Source organism: Agelaius tricolor, unplaced genomic scaffold (genome assembly GCF_023055355.1).
Source record: "Agelaius tricolor isolate 1412-34295 unplaced genomic scaffold, bAgeTri1.0.p SCAF_4, whole genome shotgun sequence".
NCBI classification, from domain to species: domain Eukaryota; kingdom Metazoa; phylum Chordata; class Aves; order Passeriformes; family Icteridae; genus Agelaius; species Agelaius tricolor.
In genome coordinates, this window is record NW_027269264.1 from 32,965,254 (window position 1) to 32,978,319 (window position 13,066).

The window sequence follows — 13,066 nt, forward strand, 5'->3', positions numbered from 1 at the left end:
ACTGTAATGCTGTGCTCTTTTCTCTATGCTCATTTGATGCATGAGAAGCAGAGGTATTTCATTAAATAAAGAGGGAATGTACTTCTGTCACTGGAGTGGAATTGCAGGCTGTTGGTCTTCCTGAGTACTATTTCATCTGTTCAATGGGATTCCACGGTGCAGGCTTTTACAGACATTATCTGCAAAAAGAAATACTGCTCCTCACTTTTGAAAAAAGAAGCCGTGAAATCATGGATGGCAACTGCAACAATAATGAGCCATAACAGCTCTCCCTTTCACACTGGCAACAGTGTAACAAATTTCATGAGCAGATACCTTGTTGTAACTGTAGATACCTTCAGAAAAAGTCTATCATCAAATTGATAGCGTTCTACAGGCAGCAAATCACATTATAGATTTATTTGCCTCAAATATTGAAATCCCAGTGCTCTAGGAAATTTGAGTTCAGCTTCTTTACGGGTGTTGTACTATGGGAACATTTGTACATGTACACAACTTCTAGTTTCATACACAACATAGGACAGAATGAACTCTAGCTAGAATTATCTCAGGAGGGTAGAAAGCTAACATTTCTCTCAGTTTCTTCAGCTTATTCAGCTCCTAGACCTACTGACCAGAGAGAATGAATAACAGTAGGAAACAAAGGTCAGTTAACGGTACACAAATCTGAAATTATATTACCTCAAAGCCCAGATATTTGCTGCTTTGAATGTTGTTGTCGAATTGCTTCTCAGAGGTAGAAGAAATTCTGTCTATAGATAATAAAAAAGTTATTTTTTAAGGTAGTCTTAATCCTACCAATGAAGCACATTCTTAGTTTGGTACATTTCACAAAACTTTTTTCTTTAGACCAAGGCTTATGATTATATGATGCATCAAGTTGAATTTGGTTAATCTTCTGCTAGGTGATTTTCCTCTTGGTCTTTTATCATCCAGTATGACATTGAAGAGCTCTTAAAAATGAGGGGTTTTTCGCAATCTTAGTTACGAGAAAGAGATTCCACTCCATTTGACAAGTTAATACCCTTTGTGCTAGTCTTAACCACAAAGTTCTACCTTCAACAGAATTACACTTGCAGTAGTGGAATTGCTTAGTGTTGCATTAGAAAACAGTAAGCCTACAGCCTCTTCTGTCTCTGATTTTTATACAACACAAAGTAATGTTGAGACTTCATCTTAAAGATATTTTTCTAAAGTTTGCTTTGTTTCTGTTTAAAACAATCCTTATATCATAACCAATCAGCCCTGGAAAAGTAGAAAATTAATTTCATAGACATTTCAGTGAGGCACACAAAATCCTTTCAAACTGTCTTCATAGCATCTCCTTAGTAACCCCTCTCGTGTGCTTCATAGGGTCAAACTGTCTTCTTCCTAAGACTATTCAAATTAATTGTGTAATAAATGTTAATCTTGTATCATACAGCTGAACTCAGACTGCATCAAATGTTTCAGAATGGATGCTTATTTGATATGTTGGATGTGAGGACTACCAGTATTCTTCTGAAGTGAAAGCTTAGGGCATGTCTCCAGGCACAAAGCACTGCAAAATAGTATAGCAGTAGCTATTCTGCATGAGCTCCTTCACATAAACACATTTATTCTGTGTTATGAGAGCTTTTTTTCTGCTTTTCTTAATCTACATCACTCTTAGCTTGACATAAGAGGGTTTACACAGAAAGCTATTATGGAATATGTGTTATTTCCTTGGTGCATATAGTCCTTTGCAGAAAAACACTATAAGCAGTTTGTGTGGAAATTCAGAAGGCTGAATTTTAGCAATTGATTGAATGATTGATTACCATTATTAAATACTAATATTATGGCTTACAGTGTCTGAATTTTATGCCAAAAAGAATGCTATTAGAATTCTCTCAAAATTTTTAAAAATATTCTAATATTACCAATGGAATAAAACTAAAGAATGGGAAAAATTTTCTAAAGTATTAAGTGGCTGAAACTGTCTAACAGTTCTGAAGTTAGGACTGTTTCGAGAATTAATTTTTATTAGAGAATAATTACTTGAAACTAGTTTCAAAACCACTGGCAGTGAAAAGTTGTAGTTTCCAAATGTACAGATTGGAATCGATGTCATTTGAGGGATGGGACATCTTCCTAGCAGTGCAGATCTCAGTCTATTTTCTGGTTGATTGTTGGGAGGGATTTGCACCAGTTTCTGGTTTCTTTTGTAAGTACGCTGAGACTATGGAGGGATGGGGTGGGTATTCTATTATGAATCTCCTATTTGTTCTGTCTGTATGTGTTTTGAGTGTCAATTAATACATGTTGCCTATCAGAAACCAGATTCTAATCCAAGTTCCTGTTAGCATCTGTTTATAAGATAATGAAAAGCAGCAGAAGAGATTAAAGACCTAGAATCAAATGCATTCCAATGTGATGGTAAGGAGACTTTGCAGAAAAAAGTTGGGTTAATCACCTTGGGAAGAAGCAAGAATCAAAGCCTATCTCATGCATTCACAGCTACTACTCTAAGAAAACCTGGATTTTGAATAATTTAGCAGCAGTACATATTGTAGCCATTTCTTTTGTTTCCTTGTATGCCAGGTATGTGTCATTTCAGCCTTAATGGGGAATTCTGGGAGGGAAATGGAAGAGGTCAAGAAAACAGAAGAAAATAAATTGTATAGGCTTTTTGTGGACACTTAAGTAGAAAATTGCAAGGTCTGTGAAGAGATAAATATCTTAAAGATATAGGTGTTTGGGCATGTAATTGTTTTGTTAGTTTGTTTTCAGTATTACACATTGTGATAATAGTGGATTATGGCTAGTGCATGACATCTGGAGTCTGGATAACAGAGAAATCAAATATTCCTCAGCATTTATAAGGCTTCTCTCTTCAGAGAGCTTCTTAAATCTTAATCTTAAATTATATAGATGAAGTGTGTCAAATTTAATTCTGCTGCATTTTGCTGATCAAGTGGGATGAACCAGGCTGTGTTTTGGAGGGCAGCATTCATGCCTTGGGTACTTTGTTTAACATTGATTCTGATTTCCTTTCTATACAAGAAGATTTTTGCTTCAGGTAGTAGAAAACAAAAAAGGCATAGCATACAGATATATAAATGCAATACAGAAATAAACAATTTTCTCTTTTTTTTTTTTCTGTAATGCTTTCAACCCAAAGGTTTTTTCCTCGTCGCAGTAAAATTATTTTGATTTCTGCTTCCTTACATAATTTGGAGGACTAGAGATAGGTTCCTCCTCAGGTTTCATACAGGTTTCATATATAGAAGCTGAAAGAGACACCTCATCTTGCAGAATACCTTCTCATCTTGATAATGTCTCATAATTTATTCTAACCTGTCTTGGAGGATGGTCATGTAAAGCACTTAGACATCTCCACTAGACGTCTTCTGTAGAGGCTCCCATTCATACTTCAATTTGTAGGCTTTTTTCTGTCCTTTCCACTGCTGAAGTGGAAATTCTTACCAGGACTGAATTCTAGTTACATTCTTGGAAAGGAAACTTATCTTCTTCTTGGCTATGGATCCATGCCATGCTTCTCTCTCTCCCTGCTCTTTCCTGTTCTGTCTCTCAATCTTCCTTTCTTTCCCTTGTTTCCTGTCTTTAATGTTGTTCTTCTTTAGCACGCTTGGTTTCCAGATAATATTAGACAGATATAATCCTTGTGTCAAAATTTCTGAATTGTAACTTTTGAAGCTCTAATCAAGTTCAAACAAACTTGACAGATGTGGAAGAAGTCTCAAAGAAACATCAAGTTTCTACAACCTTACTTCTAAGGCACAGTTAGGTGAATGAGGCCCACATTAGCTCTTTCCTGATTTGTTGGACTTCAGCTTTCATCTGTTCCACCTATGCACACATCCCAGAAAGATCTCTCCTGCCCATACAGTGGGAGCCATTAACATCAGTTTTAATGGTCTGTATCAAAAACCTTTTGTTTTGACATGTTCCTATACTGGAGGAAAATGAGTGGAGATTCACCTTGATCAGAAAAATCTCATGTAAATCTTGTGCCTATTCTTTCCTACTAAGTAGTGGCATGTCTTTATGTACCTGCCTTACTGACTTCATCTTTAGGTACTGCAAACTCTCAAGAGGTGCTCAGCTTTTGTTGTCTCCCAAAAAGTCCTGTGATAACTACAGCACTAGTTGCAATACTGATTTTGTCTCCTTCAATAATATCATCACATAGTAATAGAAGAAAAGTTAGCTAAGGACACTTCTTAGAACCTTGGACTGGACAGTCAGTGTTGGGGAGGTGAGACAAAGAGGCTTGCAGCAAATTATCTGGGATGCACCCTTAGGAATCAGTATTGTTCCCTGTCCTCAATGCCTCTCAACAGTTGTTACAGCTGAGATTGTAATGTTTCAACTGAGTTCTGTACTGCAGCAGAAACTAGTTTTCATGTCAAGTGAGGTGCTTACACAGTGGCTAACAGTAAGGTTGTAAAAACCAGGGAATTACTGTCTTTCACGTTTTAGACCAGTTTTAAACAGCATGTATTATTCTGTTAGTATATTACATAAAAATAACTGCATACATACATGTGTAATGCATATTTTACATATATACATATGTATCTAATTTATCAATTTTAACTCGAGATCTCCCGTCATATTTTTTGGGTCTAAGTTTAAGATACAGTGGATATTCAAAGCAGTTTCTCTGGAGTTTGCACACCCCAACCTCCCCCTACTTCCATGCGTACTTTGTCCTGTTCCCTCTTTACATGGGGAATTGGGAACCTCTGAGATCTGCTCAGCGCTCAGCCAAATGACGTAGATGTGCAGCAGGTACCACGTTCCTGACCCCGGGCTCTGATTTCGCGCCCGCACATCTCTTCCGTGGCAAGGCGGGAGCCTCGCACTCGTTGCCGGGCGCTATCCCAGGGGCCTGGGCCGGGCCCGGGGCGTCCCTCCGCTCCTCGCCTGTCCCGTTCGCTGGAGGTTTCTGTCTGTTCTCGGGTGGGCGGCGTGGGCTCCCCGTTTCCCGTCGGCCAGGATTGAGGTGCTCGCGTTCTGTCGCCCGCAGGCCCCTGGCAGTGTGGGACGCACTGGGGAAAGGCGGACGGCGGCGCCGGCGGCCCCGAGGCGGCCCGGGCGGGCGGAGCCGTGCCCGGCGCTAGGACCCAGCAGGACGCGAGGCGGCTCTTCGGGCCGGATCACAAATTCGTCGTGACTCAGTCTCTGCTCAGCGCGGAAGCAGCGGGAGCAGGTCGGTGTCCTGCGTCTCTCCAGCGGCTGCTGGGGTGCGTGGGGGCACGAGAGCCGGAGCGGGCACTGCCGCGCCCCTTCCCTGGCCCGGCCTTCCTTCATCTCCGCCCGCCCCCGCTCGGGCCCTGCCGCGCCGCCAACCGCGGCCGCCTGTTGTCTGCTGTTTTCCAGACAGCCAAGATGGAGTACGAGTGGAAGCCCGACGAGCAGGGGCTCCAGCAGATCCTGCAGCTGCTCAAGGAGTCCCAGTCCCCGGACACCACCACGCAGAGAGCCGTGCAACAAGTATCCTTGGCCGAGGCTTGGCGGAGCCCCGAGAGTGGGCCGGGGGCGGCCGCGGGCGGGCGGGGGGAGCGTGGCCTGCGCGGCAGCGGGGCCGGCGCTGCGGCAGCTGGGCCTGCCCGGCTCGGCCCGGCCAGGGAGCCGCCGCAACGCGGGAGGCCGAGCCCTGGCCGGAGCGGCCAGCCGTGGCGCGGCGTTTGAACCGCCGAGGCGGCCTGTGGGCCGCGGGGCCGCCTTCACCCGGCGGGCACTGGGCACCTGTTGCTAGTCCAGAGACAAGGGCCGCTTTGGGTTTGACCATAGGGGGCCTTTTTTCAAATTTATTTATTTATTTTCAAAGCGGGCGCGTCTCCGCCGATATCCGCCGCTCTTTCGGGTTCCCCCGCCCAGCCCCCAGGGCGGCCAGGCGGGAACGGGGCCCTCGGCCCAGCGGGTCCCGCCGAGGGGGCCGGGAGTGCCCCGGGGGGTGTGCCCGCTGTCCCCACGGCAGAGAGGGGGCGAGCTGGGGCCTCTCGCAGTAATCTGGGGCCGGGATTCGAGGTGAAAGCCGTAGCTGGTGGGGGTAGTGCCGCTGGCAGAGCCGCTGCCTGCGCGCCCTCGTGGGCCTGCTGGTTCTGACACTGCGCATTTTGGTGCGTGGTCAGGATGTTTTTATTTGTCTGGAAGCTTGATCTTGAAACTCGGCTCTTTAAAATTCACGAAAATTAGCAGCTCTACAGTACGTAGCTTCTTGTACTGCTTTGATTTGGTGTTGTGGATTGATGTTTTTTCACTCCCATCCCTCCTCTTCCCCTTCCCCCCACCCCTCCCTGCTGGTTACTCTTCATTGTAGAAGTAGTGAATACCAAGGTTTTAAGAAGTAAGGATTGAGAAAGCAAAACCTTAAATTAAGACTGATAGAAGTATAGGCCTTAAAAAATAAAGGCCTCATCTATTGTTTCCTGCTCCTTGCACTAGCCATAAGTGCTATGAAATTTATAGAAGTGCTGAAATTCTATGAGGAGTTTTGTTACCTGGGTCTCTTTTTATTTAAGGCATTTTTTGAAGGTCTCCACAGAAGGCAACAGAGTTTATTTAAGTAGGTAAGAACATATGTGTGTCTGTATATATTTATATTAAGAGTTCAGATTTAAGCCAAATTTGCTCCACTTCTAGACTTTTGTAGCAAATGCAGTGACTGTCAGGAAGGTTTCTGCTCCTGAAACCTTCTGAAAAGTGAAGGTCAATTGCATCTTGATCATCTTGTTCTTTCAGCTGTGTTCTAAATTTTTAAAGTATGATTGCTTTCTTTGAAAAATCCTAAACAGAAGAGTCTAAAGAAGTAGTCTTCTGATAATGCCCCAGGCTTAAACTGATGCTCTTTAGTATTTAACATATCAAAGTGTTTATAGTAACAATGTTTATAATGTAGCTTTAGTGTAAAATTACACTTTAAAGCTTTGCTTCAAATAATTTAATTACGTCTTGTTTGGTTATTGAGCTATAGCATCATATATGCATGATGGGCAGCATAAGTGATGCTGTCTGTCTTGATGATGTATAGAACTTAACTGAACAAAAATCCTTTCAACTGATGCTTGAAATTCTTTTTAAGTGATAGTGAAAACTCCCTGCTGTGTTGATGTTGGCTAGTAAGGGTTAGAGGTAGAAGGCTTTGTGTGTGTGTGTCTGTGTGTAAAGGTTCCACACACAAAAAGAAAGGAATTATGATGTCTGTTGTGTTCTAGGATGCTGTTTAATACCATGTCCAAGTGGGGTTGTGATTAATGGTTTCAAATTTAAAGTACTTAGTCCATAATTTTTTGTAGAAAAAATCAAAAAAGTTGTTCATTTATTCTGCAATGCTGTTTCTTTATGATGCTGTTTAGCACACTTGGGTGTTCAGGTGTCAAATACAATGAAGTGGGAAGGATACATAAGCTAAAACCCTTTGTTAGTAAAGTTATAAATTAGTATGGTTTCAGATATTTTTCAGTTTAATTTATTGTATGTTTCATGGAATGAAAAAGTTAAGTGGGTGAAGAAGTTGCTAAGAAAATTGGTCCAAGAAGTAGTCTTAATTTCATAGACCAATTAAGTGTTTTCTCATTAAGTTTCTCTTAAATACCGCTCTTTTTGTTCTTTCTTCTCCTTTCTGTTACATTTTGATCCATTTGACTACACAGTTGTTGGTAATGTTGAGCTGTCTGTTCCAGTGATACAGCTTTACAGATATCTTTAAGGATCTGTTAATTTTTATGTCTGCCCATGGATTATTTTTTAGATTTCCCCATAACTAAAAGCTATTGCTTCAGTGAGAAAATTACAGAAACTGGTTTTAGGTTGTTCATACTCTGTATGTCATGAGCTTATAGTCACAGCTGATTGTTATATTTGTTATGTACTGCCACATCAATTCAATCATCGTATCCAGAAAGCTGTAAATATTGTATGTAAAGATTCAACTTTCCTTAACAGTTTTTCTCTTCAGAAACTAGAACAACTTAATCAGTATCCAGATTTCAACAACTACCTGATTTTTGTTCTTACAAAGTTGAAGTCTGAAGGTAAGTTCTTGACATAGTGACTTTTATTTTAATTTTTTGGCTTTCAAAAAGAAATTTATTGTTTTGCTTCAAAGAAAGAAAGAGCTGGCTCTAGACAGCTTCCTGATTGGTTGACCTGTCTATAGTCATGTAGAATTCAGTGCACTCAGTGGTCTTTGTGGGGGAAAAAATCTGATAACTTATTAGTACTTGCAGTATCAGCCTTAGAATGGAATCCATTCTAAATGGCCTATGAAATCTTCTGAGAATGTTAGAGCATCATGCCTCTATTGGACTGCAGTAAAGTTGTGGAATAACTGTGGTGAATCATGACTATATACATTCTAAAACATACTGCTAAGTTCAATTACGATAATTATCTCTCTAGTAAGGGGACTGCTAAATACTTTGAAGACTACATATTTAGGGTTGTCCAAAGATGTCTGTCATAATTGTCATTCTGAAGATTTACTTGTAGTAAAAAAAAAAATCATGTTGTTCTATTGTTATGGACATTACAGTACACACTGTATATGACATAGTTTATAGCCTTTACCAGTTGGTAAATTCAGCCAATTACTTTGTGTTCAGGGTGTGTGAAAGATTGTCTTCTCAGTGGACTACAGCTATTGTTTTGAGGTGTCTTTGACAGAGAAAGGAAAATTTGTTTAAAGGTCTGCTTTAGCACATCTGTTTCTTTACATGTGTTTGTAATTGTGTTTGGTTGTTCGGGTAGTTTTCTAGGTTTTTTTCCTTTGGTGTTCTGCTACTAGTGCTTTTTCTGCCACTTGATGTTTCACATCTTTGTGAATGCTTGCTTTTTCCCTTTGAATTAGATTTTACTTATGTGTGGCCCTGTAATGTTCAAAGAATTGTCAAGAATGTTTGTCTGCATTTTAAGTACTGTTTTCATCGTATCAGCTTGCTTCAGGAGGAGGAAAACAGAGAGGAGTATGAAAGTATATTTTCCTGTTTCAAGGCTAGAGTATATCTAAGTGATTTTGTGTGTTCTGTGTAGGAAGTCACCTAGTAATCTGTAAAGTCTCTTAAGTCTGAGAGCATTTTCAAGACTTGAGTCAGCCAGGATAAGGTATCTTTGAATACGGTGCCAGTGTAGATACCATGTCTTTTATACCATTACCAGAAAAATTTAAAGCAAAGCAGTTCCAGTAGTGGGACATGGAATCTGTACAAAGGATGTGACAAGAAGGATGTTTCACTTTTTCTTTTTGTCCATGAATTTGTTTTCTGACGCTTACACAACTTCCTGATTTCTCTTTCTTCATTCACCATTTGAGCCTGAGGTTCTAGATTGTCATAGATATTTGGTGTTTAGTGGTGTGTCAAAATCTACCTTCCAAACAGAACTATTTTGGTTATTCTGTAGTCATATTTTCTCTTCCTTATGTTTAATCGCATCGACCAATGTAGAATTTGATAAAGAGTAGGGGCTGTTATGGAGTGTAAAGCTGTTTTATCTGAGGGGAAAACAGCAGGTTGCAGCAGGTTGAGAGGCCAAGCAAGCTGGGAAGAAGTAGCAAGTTAACTTCCAGGGAGCAGTGTTTTGGATCAGATTGCACTGCTATCTCTCACAAATACATCAGCTATATTGTGAGACTGTTGGAGAACATCTCTTACTCTGGTGATGCCCTTGTCCAGCATCGTGACATTTTTAGGATCATAACCTTTTGTCCAAAGCAACTATTTTTTACCTTCGTATCTCTATTTCTGGAAATTTGCAAAATTTGAAGGTATCATAACCAAGTCTGGTTGGTGTTTTTCATAGTGTTTGCTAAATTCTAAATATTTGAATTCCGTTGCCTTGCTTAAGTAGGACTAATGAAGAATAGCAGGAGACTGTTGATTGGATTTGGATTTGCTTTGAATCCAACCAACAGCCCTTCACCTTCCCTCAGGCTCAAGTAAGGTAACTGCTGGTCAGCAGCTGCAATACTTGGACGGACTCATCCCAGTAGATAGCTGACTTCAGTACGACTGAGAAAGCATTCTGTTTTCTTCCCTCCTGAAGCAGTTCTGTTGGCTGTCTGTCTCTACAGCCTTGCCACAGACCAAAGCATGATTATTCATACTGTTAGAAGTTTATGTTTTTATTGTGTCCATACTATTCCAGCAGAAGGAGCAATGAAAATAGACTTATAACATATTTGACAGCTTTTTCAATAAAAATTACGGTGTTTTCATAGTCCACGAGAAAAAGATCTTGGCTTGGTAGCAGATGGAACTGAGATTTGATTCAATTTTTGCTACTGTTGAAACTTCTGCTGAGAAAATAGTGCTTAAGGATACATTTAGGTGACAGCTCCTGAATGTGGGAATTCTGTCATTTGGTTAGTTGAAATGTGTGTTAAATAGTATCATTCTACTTCAGTGAATGGTATCATTCTACTGCAGTGAAGATTGGTTTGTCTTTGACCTGAGTCTTAGACCTCTGTGGACAATTAACTTTGCAAGAAAACATCTACAACCCTTCATTTACAAAACTGGCTTTCACTGAGCCCTGCCTTTAAGATACTAAGGTAAACCTTATGTGTAGGAAATTTGCTTTATTTTAGCACTGTTACTATTCAGTTGAAAAAAAAACTGTGACCTTCTTTTCCTCTAGCTACAGTTCCATCAAGCTTCTTTTTCTGAATGCTTATGACTTACTGGTTTAACACCTATTGTGATAATCCTACATGTAAATAGGGGTTTTCTTGGCTTTGTTTTTAAATTTTTCTGGGCCTTGTCAAAGCTTGTTAAGCTTGGGTCTTCCTGGAAGCAGGAATGCCCTGCTGCCATTTCATCAGTGAAAATGCGTGGTGTACTTTGCTGCTACAGCGTATAGCCCAAGGTTTAAGTACTTCATTTTTTCTTCTTGTTTTTTTGGGTTTGATTGTTTTTTTGGGGTTGTTTTTTTTTTGTTTTGGTTTTGGTTGTTTGTGGGGGTTTTGTTTGGTTTTTTGTCGTTTGGGACTTTCTTGTTTTTGTTGAGGGTTGGTTTGTTTGTTTTGATTATTTTAAAATTAATGTGCATTTCTAAAGATAGAGTTGGGAATCCGAATGAACCCCAGTGTTAAAAATATCACAATATAAAACTTGTTAAGGAAACAGCATTCAGTTAGACAGTGGGCAGGGTGATGAAATAAAATAAGATCCCAAGCCATTAAAATTTAACGTGTAGATCTCTAGAGTGTAGTTCCCACGAAGTATGTTGCTTAGAGATCTTCCTTAGCTAGGTAAGATGGAGTCCAGATTAACTGAAAAGTAGTCTGAATAAAAAAAAGAATTGTTTTGTTAATTTATCTGTAAATGAAGATATTATGTGTAGGCACTGTGAGTCTAGTTGTTCCTTCTTGGACTGGAAGGTAAAAAACCTCACAGGTAATGTAGTAACACTGTCCTGTCCTTAGTGTTGGGTTTGTGGTTGTGTTCTTCCAGTGTCGTCTGAGGTGAGCTCAGAATCCTCTAGTCTTCTGTATTCTGTTAATAATTTGTTTTCTGGAGTGTTGTGTGCAGGTTGCTTCTCAGATAATTTTCTGGTTTTTGTGTGTTTGACTGAAACAGTCCAGTGCTACATGGAAGCATCAGTTCTGCTTGTTGCTTTTTTCATTTAACTGCAGCTTCCCATCTTTGATCCAAGTCATGCACCTATATCCCCCTTTCCTTGTTTGCATTATTGCATCCCTAGTCCAGGTATGTTTCTTTGAAGGAAAGTATGAGAATGTATTTTCCTAATTTCAGCCTCTTTGCTGTCTTGCTGAGGACTGTTCTAGTCTCTGCCTAAGGTGTGCTGAGGTAGTTCTCCAAGATATATGAAGCCTGAGGCAGGTCAGAACCTCTAGATGACATAATATGGACAATTCATGCTGCAAGCAGAAGTACTGAGTTTGTTTCAGACCTTGCTGACTGCAATGATGAAATTTCCAAAGGTGCCTATATGAAAACTTGCTTTGTTTATGCCTTTTCTAAATCAAGATCTGTAAGATATTTCTTTCTCCTTCTACTCCAAAATAGACAGAAATAGCATCCTTCTTAATTTGCATTGTCCTGTTGTAGGACAACTACATCAGTTTCCTGGTGTTTTTTGCTTAGTTTCAGTCCAGAATTACACCACAATTTTATTTCAGACAACATTCTGAACTTTGGGAATTGGAGATGGATGTGGCTTGCACTAAACTATGAAGAGACAATGTCCATTGTTATTTAATGGAACATGGTTAGTTTTGCGTTATTTCTATAAAGTTCTGCATTCACCTCCCCCCCTTGTCTGCTGGGCTCTCAGCAGGTACTTACAGTAATGGGAAAATATAGAGAGAAATGCATCATGGTCCTGATAATTTCTGCTGGCTTGTAAAACTGCAGTTGTCTATTCTGTTGCAGTTGCACAATTATGATCTTGTGAAGGTGCTTTAGTGACTGACTTTTCACCCCATCCAAACATGGGAACTCTAGTATTTATTCTCCGCAGAGTGTTATCTGCATGGATTGATTGGTCACAGTCAGTGGTGTATAGCTATTGCAGTCAAGGATCAGAGTCCTTAAAATGATCTTTTACTCTGAAGGTGAATGAGCTGAAACTGAGAACACTGCTTTAGTGCTGTTTTTGTCACAGGCTTTAAGGATGGTCTTTTGAGCTTATTTCCAAAATACTTCAGATTTTTATAAACCAGTTGAAGATAGGAGAACATGGTCTCTGCAGTTCTTGGTCTTGTTCATGTGATGATCTAGTCACTCAGAGTACTTTGATCTGGAACATTACCATGGAGACAGGTCCTGTCCCCACCCTACTCTGTCCCCTCCCTCCCCCTAGTTTTTGTTTCAACAGAGCTTTTACAGATAGTAATTTATGTTCTGGTAATCATGACACTAATAATTAATCTAGTTTTGCACATATAATTAAAAATGGCTTTTTATCAGATATTACTGAAACCTGAAATGTTCATGTGAGTTTGATGTGAATGTTTTCTGCTGAATCTTTAAATTTAAACTTGATCCAGAGAGCAGTTTTCATGAATCCATTCCATTAGGATCTTTCTTGGCATATTGAAAGGTAATTGTGGCTA

General features: G+C 40.2%; 1 protein-coding gene across 3 annotated transcripts in view; it reads left to right on the plus strand.

The window, feature by feature from the left end:
• The first annotated feature begins 5,374 nt into the window (after positions 1-5,374).
• The window catches only part of TNPO1 (transportin 1), a 56,624-nt gene continuing 48,932 nt past the window's right edge, over positions 5,375-13,066 (plus strand). For all 3 annotated transcript variants that reach the window (XR_011678933.1, XR_011678932.1, XM_071425172.1), the window contains exons 1-2: positions 5,375-5,481; positions 7,949-8,024. Coding sequence is in view for 1 of the 3 variants with exons in the window: in XM_071425172.1 (XP_071281273.1) it covers positions 5,377-5,481; positions 7,949-8,024 (181 nt within the window). In the remaining 2 variants the exon portion in view is untranslated. The remainder of the gene's footprint in view (positions 5,482-7,948; positions 8,025-13,066) is intronic.